At 40.3% G+C, this 26,981-nt stretch overlaps 1 protein-coding gene across 1 annotated transcript in view; it reads left to right on the top strand.

Moving 5' to 3' along the window:
• MKLN1 (muskelin 1) overlaps positions 1-26,767 on the top strand; it is a 72,374-nt gene extending 45,607 nt beyond the window's left edge. Inside the window, exons 10-18 of the mRNA XM_063448296.1 lie at positions 2,318-2,530; positions 3,317-3,538; positions 4,809-4,938; positions 6,991-7,138; positions 15,265-15,379; positions 16,474-16,613; positions 22,326-22,428; positions 26,109-26,163; positions 26,329-26,767. Coding sequence (XP_063304366.1) covers positions 2,318-2,530; positions 3,317-3,538; positions 4,809-4,938; positions 6,991-7,138; positions 15,265-15,379; positions 16,474-16,613; positions 22,326-22,428; positions 26,109-26,163; positions 26,329-26,450 — 1,248 coding nt within the window. The 3' untranslated portion in view covers positions 26,451-26,767. The remainder of the gene's footprint in view (positions 1-2,317; positions 2,531-3,316; positions 3,539-4,808; positions 4,939-6,990; positions 7,139-15,264; positions 15,380-16,473; positions 16,614-22,325; positions 22,429-26,108; positions 26,164-26,328) is intronic.
• Positions 26,768-26,981: the final 214 nt, after the last annotated feature.

Here is a 26,981-nt window from a genome sequence, read left to right on the forward strand (position 1 = left end):
AAAAAACACACCTTCTTTCTCCTGAGGTTACCTGTGGGTTTTTCTTTGAATACTGAACAATTCTTCTGGCAGTTGTGGCTGAAATCCTCTTTTGGTCTACCTGACCTTGGCTTTGTATCCCTGGAATTTCCACTTCTTAATAAGTGATTAAACAGAATTGACTGGCATTTTTAAGGATTTGGATATTTATTTATTTTTTTAAATCCTTTTCCATCTTTATAAAGTTCGATACCTTGTTATGCAGGTCTTTTGACAGTTATTTTCTGCTTCCCATGGCTCGGTATCTAGCCTGCTTAGTACATCCACATGAGAGCTAACAAACTCATTGACTATTTATACACAGACACTAATTGTAATTTAAAAAGCCACAGGTTTGGGAAATTAACGTTTAATTGCAGTTTTAACTTGTGTCACCTTGTCTGTAACAAGGCCAAACATTCAAGTGTATGTAAACTTTTGATCAGGATCATTTGGATGATTTCTGTTCTCATTATGTTTTAAAAAGGAGCCAAACTACTATGTGATAAGGCTTCATATGATCACTATCCTTCAATAAAAAACATTTTGTTTTTGCACGATCAGTTGTATTTTTAAAATAAATGCCCACATTTCACAATTTCTGCCAGTTTATGCAAACTGTGAAGCACAACTGTAATTCAGTGATTATTGGGGATTTCTTTGCTCTGCTTTTGACCTTGGTGTACTTGTTGCCTGAAAACATATTTTATTAACATACATTGAAATATGAAAGGTCAAAATGATGTTACATGCAAGTGATGGCCTAAACTACACTATGCAGTTAAATGTCAGTAGATGTTTGTTTAATAAAAGCATTGAGCAGATAGGATTGGTCGTATTATTGTTTTAACCATTATGATATATCAAATCTAGCCAAAACTGCTAATCTAGTAGTAGGGCTGCCAAAACTTTCGGGTGAAAATGGGCCTATCCCATTTCGGATGAAAAAGGGTAAAATCTGTCAAAAATAGGGCAGAGTGATGTCAGGCCGAGGACCCGAAATTGGGAGGGGTCCCCGGCGGCTTGCCCTGTGTGCCGCCAGATGCGTGGCCCCTCCCGTCTCCCCAGGGAGAGAGCCAACACAGTCTGCAGCTCCGCTGAGTATGAGCTGCAGACTGTATCTCGCAATCTCAGGCCAATCAGAGCGTTGATGAAGATTACCACGGCAACGCTCTGATTTCTGGAGCTTGCGAGATACAGCACAGTCTGCAGCTCACACCCGGCGGAGCTACAGACTGTAGGCACAGAGCACTGGATCACCAGGGGGAAAAAAAGGTATTTCTAACAACCCTCCCTTCCTCAGTCACTCTGTCACCCACTCCCTCAGTCACTGTGATGAGTCGCTCAGTCGCCCCCTCGCTCCCCCATCCCACACTATCTCCTTCCTATACTACATCCCTCTCGCCCTACACACACACACACACACACACACACACACACACACACACACACACACACACACACACACACACACACACACACACACACCATCCCTAGCCCACTCCACACGATGTGCCTTACATACTCTACATAACCTACACACTACATCTCTATACTGCACCACACCATGTTCCCTACACACACACACACACACACACACACTATACAACTTGCACACATACACACTACACCCCTTTCCCACACCTCACTGTATTCCATACACACACTACATAACCTACACAAATCATTTGGGGGGGGGGGGGGAGAGAGAGAGAGTCCTTTTCAGTTTTCGTCCAAGGGCATCCTGAATTTTCGGTTTCGGCCTAGAATTTTCATTTCAGTGCATCCCTATATAGTAGTAATCATTGTTTTATGTATGTACACCTAGCTATTTTATCTTGTATGTGTGAGTAAATGTAATAGTTATCAGATCTCAATGTTGTGTCAGAATTGGTGGTCAAAAATTAATAATCTTAAATACCGTACTTATATTTGATACAATCATTCTTAAATGTTTGTCACTGGCTATACCTTTTCTGGTGATGTCCACACACTATGCTGCCTTGCATTTTGCTGTGCCAGAGGAATAGATTTTGCTATTATTACAACCATTGCATGGAATGTATATGTAGTGTTATGCCAAGCTTTTGGATATTTCAATATTCCCATTTTCTGCAGGTTTATTCCCTGTTAGGTGGGATTGAGTTTTAAAGTACTCAAACAGTGAACATTACCCAGAACGTGAACCAGCTTGGTAGTATAGCAGTCCATGTGGTATATTGATGGAAACTACTAGGGTGAATTATTTGAAAGATATGAGATAGCAATAGTATGTCATATTGTGTTTTTCTCCCTTCAGAATGGCCCAAGTGCAAGATCTTGTCACAAGATGTGCATTGATACACAGAGAAGGCAGATTTATACTCTAGGCAGATATCTGGACTCCTCAGTTCGAAACAGCAAGTCACTGAAAAGCGATTTCTACCGCTATGATATCGACACCAACACATGGTCACTACTAAGTGAAGATACTGCTGCAGATGGAGGACCAAAACTAGTGTTTGATCATCAGGTCAGTGGTAGCATCGTTTACATATTGAGCTAGAAATTTTAATGATTGTTTTGTGTTTTTATCAGTGAAATGTACTTATTAATGTAACAGTCCTTGTTTGTGGAAACCATTTTTCCCAGCTTCTTTTTTTTTTTTTTTGCTTGTTTGTCACACATAAGTAAAGAACTAAGAGTCTATTACGGGGTTGTGGAATTTACACCATCCGACAACCAGGACATGCAGTTCTAAGTGCAGAGCAGGAGGTTGTTCTAATACTTTTAGAACTGCTATAGGCATGAGCAGGAACTTCACTGAGCTAGTCAAAGTAGGAAGTAGCAAGACCGGTTGTCTAATTGACAGCCAGGGAGGGGGTGTAGCAAGGTTAATTTATAAAAGTGTCAATTTCTATTGTAATCTGCACTTATTAAAAAAATGGGGGGGAAAAAGAAGACTCTCTTTACACATCAGTGCTTTAGGGGGAGTGTTCCTTTAATAGAGGCCTTGTAAAATCCATGAAAGCAAGGACTGCTTTATTAACCTTCGTGCTGGCATGAACATGCCAAATTAAACCTTGTTAAGCATTTTACATTACAATTTGATAATTCAATTCTTACTGTTTTTAAACAAAATAAAATTTGCTCCTAAATATGTCCTATACTATTCCTGAATTTCACAGGTGTTTGTTAACCTCCGTTTCAGTTATCTTTTTTAGGATTCATGTACCTAACAATTATGTTTCCACAATTACAAGCTTTTGTATTTTATTCAAGCCTGTAATTTGTAAATTACTCAACTCTTGTCTTGTAGATGTGTATGGATTCTGAAAAGCACATGATATACACTTTTGGAGGGCGTATCTTGACGTGTAATGGCAGTGTGGATGACAGCAGGGCCACAGAGCCGCAGTTTAGTGGACTCTATGCTTTTGATTGCCAAACACGGACGTGGAAACTTCTTCGAGAAGACTCATGCAATGCTGGGCCAGAGGACATACAGTCCCGCATAGGACACTGTATGCTATTTCATTCAGTAAGAAAATATTTATTTCATGGACTATTTACTGCCAGTTTTCAATTTGTGGGTTGTGCTTTTTTTCTCTTTTATTATTGTACAGTGTCAACTCCTATAAAAAAATAAAATAAATATATATATATATATATATATATATATATATATATATATATATATATATATATATATATATAATATCCACACACATTAAAGCCTTATGGCAAATTAACCATTAATTTTAGCAAAACACTTACATTTGAGACAGCTGTTGGGCTATCTAACATTTTATAATGCTGGTTCAATAATCAGCAACTTGTTTGCACACAGCTTGTTTTGTATTCCCCATTTCAAGGTACTGGGTTTACTGGAAATTTTTTAGTGATTTATTTTTTTGCTCCACTTTTGTTTTCCCCTAATTCTTGTGTTTTTTTTTTTATCTAGAGGTTTTTATCTAGAGGTATGAGTGCAGCGTGTATGTGTGTATGTGTATGTGTGCAGCGTGTGTATGTGTATGTGTGCAGTGTGTGTGTGTGTGTGTTGCAGAGCCTTTGTGGGGGGTGGGCAATTTTATTATTATTATTTTTAATTATTTTAATATTTTATTTTATTTTTTATTTTATTTTATTATTATTTTTTATTTTAATATTTTTTATTGTTATTTTATTTTATTTGTAATTTTTTTTTTTACTTAATATTTTATTATTTCGAATTTTTTTTTTTTTTCCGTCCCCCCTCCCTGCTTGATACATGGCAGGGAGGGGAGCTCTCCTTACCTGGTGGTCTAGTGGCATTGGCAGTTCAGTGGGGGGGGGGGGCTGTGGGGGCTGCAGAGAGTTTACTTACCTCTCCTGCAGCTCCTGTCAGCTCCCTTCTCCTCCGAGAGTATAAGCCGAGTTGGGGTTTTTCAGCACAAAAAATGTGCTGAAAAACTCGGCTTATACTAGAGTATATACGGTATATTTTCAATTTAGCACTATTTTGTCAAATTAGTTATATTTTTGTATCTCTGGAATCAGGCAACCAGATCAAGAACAATCACGTAGTTATTGTAATTAAAGGGAAACTATAGTGCCAGGAAAACACTCGCCGGCGGGTGAGACCTGATGCGCATGCACGGCAATGGCCACACTAGCATTATAAAAACTGCAATAATTACCACTTCAGGGTTAAGGATGATAGGAGTTTAAACCCAGACCACTTCAATGAGCTAAAGTGGTCTGGGTGCCTACAGTGTCCATATACACGTGAATATTGTTTCCCCATAACCTCTCTTGTTCTTCATTGCCAGAAAAATCGCTGTTTGTATGTGTTTGGAGGACAGAGGTCAAAGACGTACTTGAATGACTTTTTCAGTTATGAAGTTGACAATGACCATGTGGAAATCATATCAGATGGCACCAAAAAAGACTCTGGCATGGGTAAGAGTAAAATGTCTTTGGAGCACATAAGGGTGCTAATTTTTTTTTTTTTTTCTGAAATATTGTTTTGTATAGCTCTTTTGTCCACAGCTCTTGCTCAAGATTAATAAGCAGTCACAAGTAAAACTAAAACCATAATATTGTACCACATTAAAATATGTATAAAATCCTATATTAAAATGGAATCTAATTGGGTTGATCAGAAAAAAAATTTTTAACAGTAAAATATTCTATAAGGGTATTAAGCTACTAATACAGATAGTGATGGTTCTAATGTGTCCTAATTATTGTAGATGAACAAATATTCTTATATAAGCAAGGTCCAATGAATATTGATTATGTGAAAAACCTAACTTTAAATGTGTATACATGATAAATCTGTTTAATCTGGGCTGATCAGAACCAGTCTACAGAGAGGGCGGCTACAAAATCGTCAAATTATTAAAAAATATTAGAATCACCTCGGCTAAATTTCAATCCGATCCAAAGGTTCACAATAATTATTGTAGTAAAAAATATTGACCACTGGGGGCCACTCTAGTTGGTCTAGTTCTCACAATACCCACTTGAAATCATTCCAATGTTGTGGATGCAGTGCTTAAATCTTTCCAGTTGTACTGACAATAAGGATATTAGACAATGAAGGGGCAATAATACCAGATTGTAAATTAGGCTACCGTTACAGTTTTGTCCTAAGTATAAACCTGACATTGTATTATATTATATGTAGACCCTTAACACAATGCAATAAGATTTTAATTGCTTATACTTATGTATACATGGCTGGGTTCCCTATGTGCTTCGTGGTGCTTACACAGCTTTCTTCCACTCACTCACATGGTCAGATGAAAAGAAGTCTCTTTAGCAGCAGTTCCTCCACAGCACTGACCTCCATGTAACTCTCCCCCTCCCAACTGTTTTTTTTCTCTCATAATCTTGGCTGCCTTTGATTGGTTGGGGAGCTTTAAACCCCTAATTCTTTGCAAACCAAGATACGAGAGAAACTTGGACTTCTTACGGTCGGTTGTGAAGACAGTCGGCAGTGATGCCTCCAGGGGCTTCCTGGCACAAAGTTGTTTTGGTGCCTTGAGTGTCCCTTTAAAGCCACCTGCCTAATATCTTGTCCGGCCCCTCGAACAGTCAAAACAGTTCTGATACATTTAGGCATTGACTCCACAAGACCTCTGAACCTGGAGCATCAAGACATTAGCAGCAGATCATTAAGTCCTGCAAGTTATGAGGTGGAGCCACCTTGGATCGAATTTGTTGTTATGGCACAGGTGCTCAATTGGTTTGAGATTTGAGGAATTTGGAGGCAAAGGCAACACCTTGAACTCTGTCATATTCCCTAACCCATTCCTGAATAATTTTTGCAGTGTGGCAGGGTGCATTATCCTGCTACAACAGGACACTGCAATCACGGAACACCATTGGCATGAAGGGGTGTACGTGGACTGCAACAATATCTAGGTAAGTGTTTTGTTTCAAAGTAACATCCACATGAATGCCAGGACCCAAGGTTCCAGTAGAACATTGCCCTGAGCATAACGCTGCCTCAGTCTGCCAATCGTCTTACCTTCAGTGCATCCTACTGGCATCTCACCCCTAGTTAAACAATGCATGTGCACCCAGTCATCCATCTGATATAGGAATTTGTTGCTACAATATAAATGCTAACATATAAACTGTTTTTTTTTTTTTCGTTTTTATATCTGTAAAAATAATGTATTTTTCTTTATTCCCTTGATCTGTATGAATAGCTAAGGTTACCTAGTATCAAACCCTTGTGAATGTGACCTTTAACTCTTTAAGTACCAATGTCCATCTGAGCCATCATGATATGTTCTTTGGGAAATGTTGGTGCCCCAATGGTTATAACCATTATTCACTATATTTGAAATAATGCTGGACTTTAAAAATGTGTTACAAATAAAGTAATCCCAGTAAAATACAATGTTTCCTCAGCTTTTTTGCCTGCCTTTTTTTTTTTGTTTTGAGTATTGTTCTACAATCCATTTAGGATCTTTGACAAAATGTTGTTTTGATTTGTAGTCCCTATGACTGGATTCACTCAAAGAGCCACCATTGATCCAGAGTTGAATGAAATCCATGTATTATCGGGTCTCAGTAAAGATAAAGAAAAGCGTGAGGAAAATGTCAGAAACTCTTTTTGGATATATGACATTATTCGTAATAGCTGGTAAGTGTAGCAGCTTGTCTAAATCCTTTGATTTTTACCATAACTTTTCAGTGCATGTATATACTAATTAAATTATAATAAGAATGTAGATATACTCAACCCAAGTGATATGTACAGTGACCAAATCATGTCATGTTCTGGTCCAGGGGTAGACAAACATTAGCACTCCAGGAGTTGTGGAGTACATCTTGCCAGTATTATGACTTTAAGATGCATTATGGGAGCTCTCCACAACTTGAAGGTTGCCTACTGCTGTCCTATGCTGTATGCTCATCTTCTATATTATATAATTGATTGAGCAGTGCTCTCTTTACCTCTTGTATCTTTACATTTTTTTCTGTTAGTCACTTGCAGTATATCCCCATTGTAGAACTGTAGCACACTGTTGAATATGTTGGCACTATATAGATGCTAATATATAAACTGTTGGGGGTGTTTTGTTGGTCTGCTGCATTTCTCCCTCCACATAATTATACGAGGTTCTATACCTACCACTTTTCTATGACAGAGAAAATATTTATTATAGTTTAATTTATTAGATGTGAATATACAGAATCAAACATTTATTTTTTGGCTTCTTGGTTGAGAAATCCAGCAATTATTATATTATTTCCTGCGGGTAGTCAAATTTGTAGAATGTGTAGATTTCATGTGAGTAGTCAAAGGAGTCAGAGCTTTAGTAGAAATCAAGGTTGCAGCTAGAGTCATTGTAGAAAGACTTAAAATTACAGGTCCTATGCTACTTGACAAGCTTTAGTTACTCGGGATTGCAAGCCTAGAGGATCCATGGCACACACTTGCCAGAGCTGAATTTTCACTCGCCAGTGAGCAATTATAAAATATGAGCCCTGATTATAGGACCCAATATCAAGGCATCCATCTGCCTCCAGATGTTGAACCTATAATTTTGGATGGCTTCTTTGTAGGCACTTAAAGCTTTTTATCTTCTAGAGTCTTTAGATATTTTTTTTAAAGATCCCTGATGGTGACATCGCTGTTTGGGGTGCGAGGGCCCAGGGATGCAGTTCTGGTGAGTTATACTTACCTGATGCTGTACCTCCCAAGCACCGCTATCTTCTTTTTTCAAATCCTGGCGATTCATCCACTACAAGCCCATGTCGGTGCTGTACTGCCATGCATGGAAGGTTCTGCAAGACTGCGGGTGCATAATCTAGTGGTTTATTTTTTTATTTATTTACTTATTGAAGTAGTAGCCCAAACTATTTTTTTCAATTATGTCAATCTACTTATTATGAAAGAAGATAATTTAAATTACAAAAAGTGTGGCCTCAGCCAAGAGCCCTTGACTGGGTTATTTGCTTTCCCTTTGTCATAGTGTGTGTCCTGTGAGTACTGGCTCTGTGTAATATGTTCAGTGTGTTCTGGCTGTATGCCATGTGTGTTTTTAGGAGTACTGGCTGTGCTTGGTGTTTGCTGGCTGCGTGTAATGTTGTGGTATGAAACTTTCTGACATAAACATGCACATACACTGACCCATACACACACAAAGCACACATTATCTGACACTCACACATCACACAGTCCAATTAAAGGAACATTAGGGTCAGGAACACAAACCTGTATTCCCCATAACACCCCATTGTGTTAAAAACACCACTTGCCCTTCTAAATATAGTTAAATCTTGTATATAGTCAAACCTGTATTCCTGACCCTTTAGTATTTAAACCATGATCTAGTCTCCGCTTGCCACCTCAATGTAGCAAAATCTTACCTTTACTCAAGATCTGCCTCCTTGGCTGACCTCATGAGAAGTGATGATGATAGCCAATCACAAAACTTTCCCATAGGAAAGCGTTGGGTTGGGTGAAATTGTCAACTCTGATCTCAGCCAAGGAGGTGGGTTAGGGGCGGAGCCAAACACCGCCCTGGCCAATCGGCATCTTTTCATAGAGATGCATCTGTGGAGTGGCCACCAGAGTTGTCCCTAGGCTGTAATGTAAACACTTCCTCTGAAAAGACAGTGTTACTTCAAAAAGCCTGCAGGCACTGACTGGACTCACCAGAACAAATACATTAAAGGACCTCTGTAGGCACCCAGACCACTTCAGCTTAATGAAGTGGTTTGGGTGCCAGGTCCCTCTAGGATTAACCCTTTTTTTATATAAACATAGCAGTTTCAGAGAAACTGCTATGTTTATAATAGGGTTAATCCAGCCTCCAAACCCTCTAGTGGCTGTCTCACTGACAGCCGCTAGAGGCGCTTGCGTGATTCTCACTGTGAAAATCACAGTGAGCGCACGCAAACGTCCATAGGAGAGCATTGTAAATGCTTTCCTATGAGACCGGCTGAATGCGCGCGCAGCTCTTGTCGCGCATGCGCATTCAGCCGAAAGAGAGGATCGGAGAGGAGGAGGAGAGAGCTCCCCGCCCGGCACTGGAATAAAGGTAAGTTTTTTTGTTTTGTTTTTTTTTAACCCTTTATTCTCCCCAGAGCCCGGGCGGGAGGGGTCCCTGAGGGTGGGGGCACCCTCAGGGCACTATAGTGCCAGGAAAACGAGTGTTTTCCTGGCACTATAGTGGTCCTTTAAGCTGTAGTTGTTCTGGTGACTATAGTGACCCTTTAAATATTTAAATTACCAGCAGCAGCCTGAATGTCTTTCCTCATAACAGGGAGATTCTTTAGATGGTATAAGGGAATGGGAGAGCTGGGTCACTAGAGCATAAGAAAGTGTTGAATGTTGTCTAATTCACTTGGGCGGTACATTCCCCTACCGAGGAAATTGCAATCCAGAATGTATTAGAAATAAAACGGGATGATGCAGGAATCTTGAATAGATCATATCTTTATTTAGATGTAATATAATGAGAAAAATACTAAAGATGCAAAGTTAAATAGTAACACTAACACGTTTCACCACAATACATGGCTTTCTCGAAGTGTTACTGCTGTCTAGACACATCCTCCTTAGATAGCAGATGAGAATTTTGAAGATTCGGTCGTATGACCACAAACAGTTGGCTTAAGCAATACTATAAAAGTCTTACAAACATATAGTGGATATATCTAAGATGGATATTGCTAAAAGTATCTGAAATGTAGCCCCCAGGTGCATTGGACTGAGGTAAATCTTACTTTCTCTTAGGCTAGAAACTGAATTTTCATTTTATTACTTATTTTTTTTTTTTTTCCCTCTGGTATATATTATGAAGAAGACACTGTTTAACCAATATATCTCAAAGTGGGGCTTATACCACTCTATGCTGTTTAAAGGAGCCATCACGCTGCTCCATTACATGTGACTGCAATCCTATTCTACCTATAAAATTGGCACATTCTGTCCTGATGTGCTATGCTATATTATGTTATTTTTCTGTTCTTATTTCATATGCTGGTCTACCTGTTTAGATCAAGAGATACACTGCAAATCCTTTAACAGGGATTGTACCGCTCAAGCACATAAAGTTTGAGCTAATTCATAGCTCCATATCCTGTAAGTGCATCTCTTTTTACCAAACTCAATTTGAACAACATACTACACTCTATAATCCCCTACAGTCTTATTTCTCTCGTTCCATATACCATCTAAGGATATCTTAAGGCGCTACTTCCACTTTATGATGAGCATTTCATAAAGATGATATCTTCATGATATGCTCATAATTTGTTAATTTTCTTTGGTGACAGTCATATTGAATTGAAAATAACAAACACACGGACACCCGTGAAAAAGTGATAAAACACAAAACAACTTAACTGATAGGTACACGGCTCACAAGGTTATCTCCCAGCTGATAACCATATGACAAGACTGTATAATTAATGGGATGTTTTGGGATATTGCTAGTGTACCTATAATAGAGGACAAAACAGTGCAAATATTGCTAATAAACTATAATGAAACTGCCAAAGATCAGAATGCACTCACATATTCCAGGAAAATAAAGCGGATTATGGGTGCCTCCCCTTGATGGAAATGGGGGGTATGTTACTTTAAAATTCCCTCCTCAAGTGATAGCCAATAGGGTATCCAGGTCAGCCCGAAATTTCACAGACAGCAACCAAAAGGAATACTTTTAAAGGCGATTTATTCACTTTGAAAAAGGTATAAATAAAATAAAATATTATAAAAACAAATTTTGGAAAGAGATGCTGGTCCTACGCGTTTCGTCCTTGTACAGAAAGGACTTCCTCAGGGACCTCTTTCTACAAATCAGATTCAACAGGTACATAAAATCAAAAGCAGCATCCTAAAAACGCTAACATTCAAAAGTTCTTAAATAGGGCTAGACCCTGCAAGTCATTGGTGGAATAGTGGGTGTCTTCTAATTTCATGATTCCCATTCGTCGAGGTTTTCCTCTCAGGTGTAGCTGTTTAGCCGCGATGAAAAAAAGCCGGGTCCGTTCAAAGCACCAGCCACTAACACATTCGGCATACGCCACGCTTGCGTCACGTGTGTTATTGCCGATCACATGATCGCTGTGCGTTCTACGCTCGGGAAGAAAAACATGGCTGTGCGTTCCACAGCGTTAATAGCAGCCTAAAGAAGCATTTTCTCATTTTTTCATACTTGGTGTTTGTACACCAAACCTGAGAGGAAAACCTCGACGAATGGGAATCATGAAATTAGAAGACACCCACTATTCCACCAATGACTTGCAGGGTCTAGCCCTATTTAAGAACTTTTGAATGTTAGCGTTTTTAGGATGCTGCTTTTGATTTTATGTACCTGTTGAATCTGATTTGTAGAAAGAGGTCCCTGAGGAAGTCCTTTCTGTACAAGGACGAAACGCGTAGGACCAGCATCTCTTTCCAAAATTTGTTTTTATAATATTTTATTTTATTTATACCTTTTTCAAAGTGAATAAATCGCCTTTAAAGTATTCCTTTTGGTTGCTGTCTGTGAAATTTCGGGCTGACCTGGATACCCTATTGGCTATCACTTGAGGAGGGAATTTTAAAGGAACATACACCTCATATTGAATTGAATACTAGAAGGCCAAAGGAGTACACATAGTTTTACTAGTTTATATGTTTGAGAAAAATAATGATCATTGTAAATATCTTCTTTGCAAATGCCTAGTCTCCGTTACTATCTTGTGCTTTTCCTGCCATTCCAACCATTTTCTATTCCAATGACGGAATCATTTTCTATGCCAATGAAGTAAAAACCTTTTAACCCCTTAAGGACCAAACCTCTGGAATAAAAGGGAATCATGACATGTCACACATGTCATGTGTCCTTAAGGGGTTAAGGGGCTTTTTTTCACAGTTTGGAGACTTATATTAACCTCAAACTGTGTTATGTGCAATATTAAAATGTCTTGGGTAATCTGGCCTAAAGTTTTTTAATTTTTTTTTCATATTCCCATGGCAAGAGCCAACAGTCAATACCAAGTATAATTTTTTTTTTTATGCCGTATACCAAAGGTAACTAGCAAATGGCTCTTCAGTTTTTTTTCCCAAGATACTATAGCTACCATGCAGCTTGGACGATCAAAGGCCTTGTTTTCAGACAGCTGTTCCAGCATCATGGGACTTAGTTACAAAGCAGTTGGAGACAGTACCAAATAGTTTTTCAGAACCATATTATACTTCTACAGGAAATAAACCTCAAGACCCTAAGTTATTTGTTTTATTTTACAAATAAAACAAATCTCAGAAAATAAATGAGAAATGTTTTACTTATTGCAGTGATAGAAATAAAGTGTGATCTCTTACAAAGTTCTGCCATAAAGTGGCCTTCTAAGCATCAAAACCACAACAGCCTTCTGTAGTACCTTTTGTTGACAGCCTTGTTAACCATTTTTTAACAGTTTGACACACATGGCCTGTGGTCCAGCCTCTTGTTCGTCTGACACTCTCATCGAATGAATATATCAAGACTTGGACAAAATGTAATAGAGTGGTACCTCAGTTTATGAATTTAATGCGTTCTCCAGGACTTTTCTTATTGTGAAAAATTAATAAACCGAAACGTGGCTTCCCATAGGAATGCATTGTAAACCAATGAATCCTTTCCGGAGGTCAGAAAAAAAGTCAAAATGAGCTGGCATGGAAACCAACCCACAATGCAGAACACACAGTAAAAGGCATGCAAACGGCGAAGCTCAGGTCTCTAACTTTCCATTTGAGAAATGCACCAAAAAGTTCCAAGTCCCAAAACCACTGCAAAAAAATTCCAGAATGGCTCCAAAACTCAATGCAAAAACCGCTCCAACACCTCCACACTCGACGTCACATGCTACCCACAGACTCCAGCATGCACAGGGGCAGCGCTATAAACCTCCCAGGCGCAATGCATCCTGGGGAAACTTGCTTCATATTGCAAAAAAATAAATAAATCGTAAACCATGGCATTATTTTCATTTGTAAACCGAAAATTGTTAACAGATGTGTTTGTAAACTGAGGTACCACTGTATTGCTAATGCTGGAATATCACTTCTGCAGTAGCAAACTGCTAAGCTGGGGACAGAGTCATGGTAGCACCAAGGGGAACATCATTTGTTCTCAAAAGGTGTGAGAAGGAACCTGGAGATGGGAACGTCTATGTTAAATATGTAGACAGTGGAATTATGCTTGTTAGTTTTTACTAATTTTCTTTAATTCTAACGACATATTTGACATGCACGAACAGTAGGTGAAGGGGTGCCATTCGAGCTTAAAATTTAAAGTTCTGCAGCTTAGCTGACCTATAAATTATTTTAGTAATAGCCTGGAACTGTAATTAGTAATATTACAGCAACAGTAGATCTCTGTATTTTAAATGCTTTATTTTATCAAAAATTGAATGAATTTTTGTAAAGATTAGCAACAGTAAGCGTCTCTGAAATGGTCTTAATACGTAAAATTTTATATAAAGTGGATTGGTTTAAAGTAGTTCTGATACATTCTAAAAAAAAAAAAAAAAGTTTCATTTTAATAAAGATTCTTTACATCTAAAAAGTTGCCTGTTCAGATGTCCACTATATCTGTTCTTGTTTGCATCATGAAGAAAGTGAAACAGGCAGTATAACAATTTATTTTGCCTCCATTCTTGGATGATAGACATTAATCGACCTGTCATGCCTTCAACTATTTATACTATTTTGAAAAAGCATGACATTTCATTTACACATCTACGTTGGCTAGCAAATGTGTAGATTGGGAGAAAAACCTTAATAAAATCCTAAAAAAAACACAAAAAAAACATTTACTTCTATATACTTTACAATCAAGTCTTTGCATTGGTTCTTGGCTGCCGGATTGACTGATGAGGGAGAGCAGAAAAGACACGTGCTGAGGTTGCTATGGAAACTCCCTTGCCTACACTGCTTGTGCATGCTTGGGAATAAAGGAACAGAGTGACTCACTCCATTCAGAAGACGTCATGCTGGCTTTATGGTGGTGGTTTGCCCTGCGTAAGGAAGTTTTCCCAAGCTGAGCAAGTTTAAGAAGACCAGAAGAGGAGCAAATGACTGGACCAGAGGTGAGTGTTATAGGAAGAATAATACCCATGAAGCTCTGTAGACGGCAGCACTAATAAGTGAGGTGAGTATATCTCAATATTTTACATTAATTGCATCATGTATGTGTTCAGTGCATTTCAGGGTGATTTAAGGCAAGTTGTTTTTCTTAACAGGTACACTTTAAGTTCATTTCACACAGTTTCGTTTGTGTCCTAGACCTTTTCAAGAGACTTGTTTTATTTTCTTGATCAATTCTTTTTTTTTTTTTTTTTTTTTTTGTGAACATATTCAAATAAGAAATGTAACCTTCCTTAAAGCAGACATCAGCAGTAATGTATATCGGGCTTGATCCATGTGTGCATCTACAAAATGCTTCCATTTCACAAATGTACGTAACAATTAAAATTCCAACACATCTGTGCTCATTGACATGCTTTGTAAAAAGACTCCTATTTATTGTTCTAATGTATATTTGTTCCCTCAAATGTGTTGGCTTATGGAGTGGCTTATCATGCGTTTCCATGGCTGTCCTTTCTCCCAGCAGCTCAACTCACACTTGTTTTCAGTGGCCGGGTATGTACTAAAAAGCATAGGCCAGTCCAGAACTCATGTGAAAAGGTTGTGTGACTTATGCTGCTGTAGAAAACTGCCAAAGGTGTATATCATTATTTAATCAACACTAGATTTATTTTTTTATAAATGTTCTTTTCTTTTAGGTCCTGTGTCTACAAGAATGATCAAGCATCAAAAGAAAACCCAAATAAAAGCCTTCAGGAAGAAGAGCCTTGCCCTAGATTTGCACACCAATTAGTTTATGATGAATTGCACAAGGTATACGCACTGCCTATTTTCCAATGTTACAAAATACAGTGTTGATATTCATGAATTGTTTACAGGTCTGTGTGATTATTGCAATAGGTAGAATGTATTTTTTCCAAAATAAGATATATCCATTTTGTCTCAAGTGCTTTAAAGGACCACTCTAGGCACCCAGACCACTTCAGTTTAATGAAGTGGTCTGGGTGCCAGGTCCCTCTAGGTTTAACCCTTTTTTATATAAACATAGCAGTTTCAGAGAAACTGCTATGTTTATATAAGGGTTAAGCCAGCCTCTAAATCCTCTAGTGGCTGTCTCACTGACAGCCGCTAGAGGCGCTTGCGTGATTCTCACTGTGAAAATCACAGTGAGAGCACGCAAGCGTCCATAGGAAAGCATTGTAAATGCTTTCCTATGCGACCGGCTGAATGCGCGCGCAGCTCTTGCCGCGCATGCGCATTCAGCTGAAAGGGAGGATCTGAGGCGGAGAGGAGGAGGAGGAGATCTCCCCGCCCGGTGCTGGAATAAAGGTAAGATTTAACCCTTTACTCTCCCCAGAGCCGGGCGGGAGGGGGTCCCTGAGGGTGGGGGCACCCTCAGGGCACTATAGTGCCAGGAAAACGAGTATGTTTTCCTGGCAACTATAGTGGTCCTTTAATGTTTGAAAAGCCTTATAACTCAACCTCTTTGTCGTGTGTCTTGTATTCCAGGCAGTTAAGTTTCAACTTAGCCATGCCTGTTATACTCAAAACAGTTTGTTTCCTGAGTCCCATGTTCAAATGTACTGCTTATCTATTTATATTATGATCTTTCTACTCCGCTGTAAAAATTAATCTGTGCACAACACTTTGAAATTATTCACTACTTTTTGTTCACCAAGCTTTATCAGTGTGAGTTTATCAGGAAAAACTGCAAGACTGGTACACGTGTGTGAGGAGTACCTCAAAACCTGCACAGTTGAGGAGCACTGAACACCGTAATATAAGTCCACAAATAATTTGGTCAGTGCCTGATTTGGTAATTCAGAGTCAGTAATGTAAAATATGTGAAGTCTATTGCAATTAATGTTTCCAAAAAGTATCTCAATATTTTTCTCATTTTGTCTCAGGTCCACTACTTGTTTGGGGGGAACCCTGGAAAGTCCTGCTCCCCAAAGATGAGGTTGGATGACTTCTGGTCGTTAAAGCTGTGCCGACCTTCCAAAGAGTACTTGCTGAGACACTGTAAATACTTAATTCGAAAAAACAGGTACTGGAAAACCTTTTAAAAGGCCTGAAAACAATCAATGTTATCAATGAATCATGTTGTAGTGGGATGGAAAATTTTAAGGGGAACTATAGGCATCAAAACAAGTACAATTCAAAAACCACCCAACCATAAAAAAAGTGTGCTATATTTTAACCCATTAAGGACGGCGGGCGTACTATGCCGTCCTTGGAGACCCAGTCCTAAACGCCGGGGGGCGGCATAGTACGCCGTCCTATGTACTTACCTGAACGCCGGCGATCGCAATGTGGGGATTTGCCTGGCATCCCACTTGTTTTCCTGGCACTATAGGGTCTTTAGGTCCCCACCCTCAGGATCCCACTCCCACCGGGCTTAAAGGGGAGGAAGGGGTTAATCACTTACCTTTCTCCAGCGCCGGGCTCCCTCAGCGCTGGGGAAATCTCCTCCCTCTTTCGACGTCCGCGCTGAATGCGCATGCACGGCAAGTGCTGCGAGTGCATTCAGTCCATAGGGAAGCATTTCTCAATGCTTTCCTATGGACATCAGCGTCTTCCCACTGATTTTCACTGTGAGAAGCGCGGAAGCGCCTCTAGCGGCTGTCAATTAGATGGCCACTAGAGCCTAAATGCAGTTTCTATGAAACTGCTAGGTTTACAGCTGCAGGGTTAACCCTAGATGGACCTGGCACCCAGACTACTTAATTCGCTATAGTGGTCCTTTAACCTCTTAAGGGCACATGACATGTGTGACATGTCATGATTCCCTTTTATTCCAGAAGTTTGGTCCTTAAGGGGTTAAGTAACGGTTTAAGATCAGAACTCCTGAAACAATCTGATGGCTGTGTTTATAATGTGCCTCACCACACCTAAATAACATCTGAATAAAGCTAAAAAAACCAAAAAAAAAAACCTTAAGGACCGGACTGTTTTTTGCGATGTTGTACATTTGCGACCAGGCATCTTTTTACACTTTTGTGGTGTTTGTGTTTAGCTGTAATTTTCCGCTCTCATTTACTGTTCCCATACAAATTATATATTGTTTTTTTCAGGACAAAAGGGGCTTTCTTTACATACCATTATTTATATAATCTCATGTAATTTAATTTAAAAAAATATATAAAATTTGATGAAAAATTTAAAGAAATACATGTTTTTTGACTTTTATGTGAAAAATCTTTTACTCATCTACAAAAGCGAATAAAAAAAACAAAAACTGCTAAATAGATTCAAAATGTTGTCCTGAGTTTAAAAATACCCAGTGTTTACATGCTTTTTGCTATTTTTTTGCATGTTATAGGGCTATAAGTACAAGTAGGATATTGCGGTTTCAAAACATACATTTTTAAAATGTATCAATAGGGACATTGTAACATTATTATCTGTCATAAATCTCTGAATAACACCCCACATGTACATATATTTTTTTTTAAAGTAGACAACCCAGGGTATTCAATATGGGGTATGTCCAGACTTTTTTAGTAGCCACTTAGTCGCAAACACTGGCCAAAGTTAGTGTTCATATTTGTTTGTGTGTGGAAAAAAGTAAAAAACTAAATTGAACGCTAATTTTGGCCAGTGTTTGTGACTAAGTGGTTACTAAAAAAGACTGGACATACCCCATTTGCAATACCTTGGGTTGTCTTCTTTTGCAAATGGTATGCCATCATGTGGGTAATTCTCATTCCTGGGCTACCATACGCTCTCAAAGGCAACGTAACCAACCTGGCCATTTTCAATGTAAAAATATTTGCCCCATATATTTGCCCCTGTAACTTTCAAAAACGCTATAAAACCTGTACATGGGGGGTACTGTTATACTCAGGAGACTTTGCTGAACACAAATATTAGTGTTTCAAAACTGGAAAATGTATCACAACAATTATATCATCAGTAAAAGTGCTGTTTGTGTGTGAAAAATGCAAAAAAAAGTCACTTTCACTGACAATATCATCGCTGTGATATGTTTTAATGTTTTGAATCACTAATATTTGTATTCAGCAAAGTCTCCCGAGTAAAACACTACCCCCCATGAACAGGTTTTAGGGTGTCGTAGAACGTTACCGGGTAAAATACAGTGCTAGCAAATTAAGTTCTCTGGACTTTCGACCTGGGTTTGCAGGCAGGTCCCTCAAATTGCAATCAATAAAATTACTTAATTATGTAAAAATATTACATAAATACACACGTAGAATTTAAATATATATGCATATTTATATATTTGAAGTCTACATGTATATTTATATAATTATTTATGTAATTTTGTATATGGACATATATATATTTCGTATTCTTTTTATTTATTTATATATACACATAGATATATATACAATTTCATTCTAAGTGTATTTTGATATAAATATATATATATTAATATCAAAATACAGTTAGAATAAAATTTCATATAGATATATAATTTTCTTAAATTTTTATTATTTTTACATTTTTTTATTTAATTTAAATTACTTATTTGTATTTTATAATATATATATATATATATATATATATATATATATACAATATATAATTATATATGATATATATACGTGTAATTTAATTTATAAGTGTATTTTTATATTAATATATGTACATATTAATATAAAAATACACTTAGCATGACATTATATATATGATATATAGACATATATGATATAGGTATAATATATGTCTATATATCATATATATATATATATATATATATATATATATATACACATATATAATTATTTTTTTTTTTTTATTAACATTAACTTTATTTTATTTTTTTTTATGATTTTACACTAGCAGGGAGACTGCCTGTCAGCACAGACAGTCCCCCTGCAGGCAGACACATGGACACCTATTGTGACCATGTGATCGCTCTGTTGAGCGATCACATGGCCCCAGGGGTCCAAATCCGCCATGGGGAGACTGTCTGGGCTGCAGGCAGTCTCCCCACACCGGGAGCGCCGCCGGGGGAACGACGGCGATCGGGTAAGTAACTAAGACCGTTAGGACGGTTCAGGACCGTCACCGGTCGGCAATGCAAAAATGCTGATGACGGTCCTGAACCGTCCTCGGTCCTTAAGGGGTTAAAATAATAATCAATATATAAACATATCTCAAACAAAAATTAAATCAACAACACATAAAGAATTCTAAACCTCCAAATTAAATAACATTTATAAAAAATTAAAACATGCCTGTAAAATTTAAATAGTAAAGGAATTAAAAGTGAAAACCAACAATAAACCCATGGATGTGAATAATCCTAATTTTGTTACACATAACAAATCACATCAAAGACTGAAGAATACGGTTGCCGTCAGTTTGTTTTGGGAGTAAAGCAAAGTACTTGAAGGATTATGCGTAAGATATAGCAGACAAAACATAATGTATATATTTTGGGGGTACATGTTTCCTCCTAAAGAATACTTTTTAAAAGTACTCATTTGAAACCTGGGGAGGTGTGGCTAGAGTTGCATGGACAGAAACAAGTGAATTAACTCCTAAATGGCAGAGAATTGTGCAGTGAGACCACAGGCCATGACCAATATACAAAAATGAAATTATATATATATATATATATATATATATATATATATATATATATTTTTGTATATTGGTCATGGCCTGTGGTCTCACTGCTCAATTCTGTAGTTATATAGGTAAGTGATTTGGGCAAAACTTAAATGGATAATATAGGCATCAAAAGATAAAGATGTTTTGATGCCTATATTATCCATTTAAGTTTTGCCCAAATGACAAATATATATTTGTGTGTGTGTGTGTAAAATATATTATTTTCCTAATTCTGAATGCAGAGTAACAATCTGGTTAGATTACCCTCATAAATGAAAATTTAATGCAAAAATACAGAATGCTACCTGCTTTGATCATGTTCCCAGAATCTGCAGTAATATGTACTATTATATAGTATTGTTATGAAATGTAGAAATCCATGCATCGGTGCTGAATTTTGCTCTCTATTAATCAATGTTAGAACTTTTTCCCCAATACCAACACACATTTTTTTCCCAAAATTGACCTACCTTCCCTTGGCCAATAAAGTCCTTTGGCTATTTCAAATGTCTTCTGATTCTCTAACCACTTAGTCTTAGCTGTACCGACTTCCATTCGTCTGATGATCTCACCTATCTATATGGGATCTAGATTTGGACTTTGGTTTATTAGGCCTGTCAAGGCACAGTCTGTAATTAGGCAGCTCATGGTAATGAGGGGAGACTTTTAGAGGTGCACAAATAGAGAAATGAGCTTTGCCTACTACAGTAACAAAAACAAAACTATGAAGAATACCCAACCATCAAGGGAGTTCTCTTTGCTGTCTCAGGTAGGAATGCCAGAGGTTACAGCAATTGAATTGACTTTTTTTCCCCTATACATCTGTTCTTTACCTATTTAACTTTTTCAACCAGGTTTGTTTTTTTTTTTTGAATAAATATCTAGGTTGGAAACAGTCTTCCTACCTCTTTTCATGACCTAGGGTAGAGTAGTAATTGAACTTAGGTTCCACGCAGTAAACAAAATGTAAAAATATCCGCAAACCTATAAATCTAATACATTTTAGAAGAAAGTTCCATGAAAAGTGCTTCATACATTTATACATGGCAGTAAAACAGACCACATAAATGCAGACGCACGCACACACTCACACAAACACTCTTAACTAAAAAAAATAAAAATATATATATATGGGGGAGGGGAATAACAGATAAAAGAAAACAGAACTGCAGGGAAACTTGCCACATTGCACCTCTACCAAAAATCGTTTCTCAGATTTTTGGCAAATAACTATAATGTGTTTGTTGCTTCTGTATTGAGCAGGAAGAGCAAAACTGTCTAAGGATGACACCTTGTTTCAATTGATCACCTCAGCCATTTCCTTCTCCTATGTTAATGGATCACACCCACTGGACACTGGAAGTTGTCCTACCTTCAGGGGTTGCCAAAAAACAGGGTGCAAGAGAATTCTTAGAATGCACAACAGCTCATATATATAGCTTGCCCTTTCGTGGGTCCCCACTCTGTTCTCAAGCTGGTTTTAGCTCATCTTGTGCCACTGCAGAGAGAATTTAAACCATTTGCGCACCAGACTGATCCAACCAAAAAGTACAATCCAGATTCAAAATGCAGGCCATCTCCCTCTGCATTAGAGATACAGTAATCACAGATGATCGTTTTGCCACTGAGGTATAGCTGAAACCTCTATAAGCTTTGTGAAGGATACTGAGAATGGACTCATAGCTTGCTGTACCTTCAGGGATTAAACTGTTTTCAGAGAGTTTTACTCTAAAGTTGGTCCCCCGGATCACCCTTTTCTCTACTATCACTGCCCGTTTTCGAACTTCTGTTCACTCCTGAAAACCTGCCTTGGTGAATTTGAAGGGTTACTTTCATCATCATAACCACTACTGCCTGCTGTTTTCTATTACCATAACCACTACACACCCTGACTTAGTTTCCTTTTAGCAGAATTAACATTAGCCTGGCTAATGGTGCTCTAATAACTCTGCCGGAGGTGAAGTTACACCGCCTCCAGCAAAGATATAAAACTCTGTATGTGCACCATTTCAAAACGAAACACTGTATGTACAAACTCCAGGCACAATGACCACTTCAAATCTCTCAAGTGGCCATGTTGCTTTGAGTATCCCTTTAAACTGTCTATGGACTAAAGTGTAGTTATTCTGTAAATGTAATTTGTAAATGGATTTCAATTTGTGTTATTTACTTCCAGGTTTGAGGAGCGTGCCCTAACAGAACCCCTTAGTGCACTAAAGTACTTGCAGAATGATTTGTTTGTCACAGTCGATCACTCTGATCCTGAAGAGACTAAAGAGGTAGGGAGTCCATTTTTTCCTGTTCTGTGTCTGAATGTTCACTCAATAACAAATGGCTAATCTGTGCAACCCAGATGTTTCTGAACAATGCAATGTTGCACAGACAGTCTTATGAACTACTCGGGATTTGCTTGTTAGTCAGGTGGATGTTTTCCCTATTGCAGTAAGCAGAAATAAAAATTCAGCAAGTTCTCCATGTATATGTCACTGTCTGACAAAGTGGCTGGTAGCAGTGGTGTTTGCAGGGCACGTCCTGAAAATCCTTCCTACAACAGAAACAAACTACAGTTGACCACAATGTAAGGGGTCTGGGTGCATTGCTTATTGCTCGTGCAGTGGAAAACATTGCAGTTTTTGAAATATGGCAGGGATTTCGTTGCAAGACTGAACACACCTGTAGTGGCTGTGTTCCCGAGGGTGCTTCCATCAAGTCAGATGCAGTTTTGTGACGATTGACATCAGTGCTTCTTATAGAGAAGTGTTTGGTGGATTGCAGTGCTTGACACACACACGCGCCTCTTGCACCACACGCACGCGCCTCTTGCACCACACGCACGCGCCTCTTGCACCACACGCACGCGCCTCTTGCACCACACGCACGCGCCTCTTGCACCACACGCACGCGCCTCTTGCACCACACGCACGCGCCTCTTGCACCACACGCACGCGCCTCTTGCACCACACGCACGCGCCTCTTGCACCACACGCACGCGCCTCTTGCACCACACGCACGCGCCTCTTGCACCACACGCACGCGCCTCTTGCACCACACGCACGCGCCTCTTGCACCACACGCACGCGCCTCTTGCACCACACGCACGCGCCTCTTGCACCACACGCACGCGCCTCTTGCACCACACGCACGCGCCTCTTGCACCACACGCACGCGCCTCTTGCACCACACGCACGCGCCTCTTGCACCACACGCACGCGCCTCTTGCACCACACGCACACACGCGCCTCTTGCACCACACGCACACACGCGCCTCTTGCACCACACGCACACACGCGCCTCTTGCACCACACGCACACACGCGCCTCTTGCACCACACGCACACACGCGCCTCTTGCACCACACGCACACACGCGCCTCTTGCACCACACGCACACACGCGCCTCTTGCACCACACGCACACACGCGCCTCTTGCACCACACGCACACACGCGCCTCTTGCACCACGCGCGCACGCACACGCGCCTCTTGCACCACACGCGCACGCACACCCCTCTTGCACCACACGCGCACGCACACCCCTCTTGCACCACACGCGCACGCACACCCCTCTTGCACCACACGCGCACGCACACCCCTCTTGCACCACACGCGCACGCACACCCCTCTTGCACCACACGCGCACGCACACCCCTCTTGCACCACACGCGCACGCACACCCCTCTTGCACCACACGCGCACGCACACCCCTCTTGCACCACACGCGCACGCACACCCCTCTTGCACCACACGCACACGCACACCCCTCTTGCACCACACGCACACGCACACCCCTCTTGCACCACACGCACACCCCTCTTGCACCACACGCACACCCCTCTTGCACCACACGCACACCCCTCTTGCACCACACGCACACGCACACCCCTCTTGCACCACACGCACACGCACACCCCTCTTGCACCACACGCACACCCCTCTTGCACCACACGCACACCCCTCTTGCACCACACGCACACCCCTCTTGCACCACACGCACACCCCTCTTGCACCACACACACACCCCTCTTGCACCACACACACACCCCTCTTGCACCACACACACCCCTCTTGCACCACACACACCCCTCTTGCACCACACACACACCCCTCTTGCACCACACACACCCCTCTTGCACCACACACACACCCCTCTTGCACCACACACACACCCCTCTTGCACCACACACACACACACCCATACCTCTTGCACCACACACACACACACACACACACACACACCCCTACCTCTTGCAACACACACACACACACACACACACACACACACACACACCCCTACCTCTTGCAACACACACACACACACACACACACCCCTACCTCTTGCAACACACACACACACACACACACACCCCTACCTCTTGCAACACACACACACACACACACACCCCTACCTCTTGCAACACACACACACACACACACACACACCCCTACCTCTTGCAACACACACACACACACACACACACACCCCTACCTCTTGCAACACACACACACACACACACCCCTACCTCTTGCAACACACACACACACACACACACACCCCTACCTCTTGCAACACACACACACACACACCCCTACCTCTTGCAACACACACACACACACACACACCCCTACCTCTTGCAACACACACACACACACACACACCCCTACCTCTTGCAACACACACACACACACACACCCCTACCCCTACCTCTTGCAACACACACACACACACCCCTACCCCTACCTCTTGCAACACACACACACACACACACACCCCTACCCCTACCTCTTGCAACACACACACACACACCCCTACCCCTACCTCTTGCAACACACACACACACACCCCTACCCCTACCTCTTGCAACACACACACACCCCTACCCCTACCTCTTGCAACACACACACACACCCCTACCCCTACCTCTTGCAACACACACACACACACCCCTACCCCTACCTCTTGCAACACACACACACACACACACCCCTACCCCTACCTCTTGCAACACACACACACACACCCCTACCCCTACCTCTTGCAACACACACACACACACACACACACCCCTACCTCTTGCAACACACACACACACACACACCCCTACCTCTTGCAACACACACACACACACACACACACCCCTACCTCTTGCAACACACACACACACACACACACCCCTACCTCTTGCAACACACACACACACACACACACACCCCTACCTCTTGCAACACACACACACACACACACACACACCCCTACCTCTTGCAACACACACACACACACACCTACCTCTTGCAACACACACACACACACACCTACCTCTTGCAACACACACACACACCTACCTCTTGCAACACACACACACACACCTACCTCTTGCAACACACACACACACACCTACCTCTTGCAACACACACACACACACCTACCTCTTGCAACACACACCTACCTCTTGCAACACACACACACACACACACCTACCTCTTGCAACACACACACACCTACCTCTTGCAACACACACACACACACACCTACCTCTTGCAACACACACACACACCTACCTCTTGCACCACACACACACACACACACACACCCCACCTCTTGCACCACACACACACACACACACACACACCCCACCTCTTGCACCACACACACACACACACACACACCCCCCACCTCTTGCACCACACACACACCCCGACCTCTTGCACCACACACACACACACCCCTACCTCTTGCACCACACACACACACACACACACACACCCCTACCTCTTGCACCACACACACACACACACACACCCCTTGCACCACACACACACGCACACACACACTCACCCCTACCTCTTGCACCACACGCACACCTGTCTTGCAGGATTGTAATTAATTCATATTAAAAGAAAACACAAATTAAAACTTATCGAGTGTGGATGCAATGTTTTTCATGCTGGGTTTTCTTTTTTTCAGTTTCAACTTCTTCCATCTGCGCTTTTTAAATCCAGCAAAGATTTGGCCCCTCTGGGTAAGTGTATTGAATTACATTTAACCATGATGAAAATGTGTTGTTTAAAAAGCAGTGCACAGATACAGATACACAATAAAAATACATGAATATAGCACTTTTAAATGTGATACTCCAACAATATGTATTATGTAGCAATATTTTTACTTTTTGCCTTCTTTCTAGGTCTCTCCGATGTCGATCACACTTATTCTCAGAGGACACAACTCTTTGATACTCTTGTCAACTTCTTCCCAGACAGTATGACTCCTCCAAAGGGCAACCTGGTTGATCTAATTACACTGTGAAAATGATTCCCAGGACTGAGAAGAAACATAAAAGACTGATAAACTACACTTTTTTTTTTTTTTTTCTCTTGGGGGGGTTTGTTTATTTTTGTAATTCGCACTGGAGCTGTATAAATGGACTGCAATAAGTGCACAAGAGAGTATTTAGTGCTGGCATGGTAGATACCTGTTTTCATAGAGATAACCTGATTACAACTTTCTGTCAGGAAGACTGGCAGTAGAATTTGATTTTTTTATTTCTCCTCCAAAGTTTTGTTTTAGTTTTAAATTTAAGATTTTTGTTTTATATGTATATATATAATCCCAACTATTCCTCATCTCCCACAAAGGATGGCCTTTATAGGAGCTAGTAAGAATTAACACACTGTTAATTGTAGCAGAATACATATGTTATAGTAACATATGAAGCAGAGTATAGTCATGGGTGACCAGGAATTGGTTGTCCAGACTTTAAAAAGAGAAAATAATGTAAAGGGTCTCATTGAGTAACCTCTTGTACAGCTACTGTATTTTCTGTATAAAGAATGTGAA

This window comes from Pelobates fuscus, chromosome 3, assembly GCF_036172605.1.
Source record: "Pelobates fuscus isolate aPelFus1 chromosome 3, aPelFus1.pri, whole genome shotgun sequence".
In the NCBI taxonomy this organism is placed as follows: domain Eukaryota; kingdom Metazoa; phylum Chordata; class Amphibia; order Anura; family Pelobatidae; genus Pelobates; species Pelobates fuscus.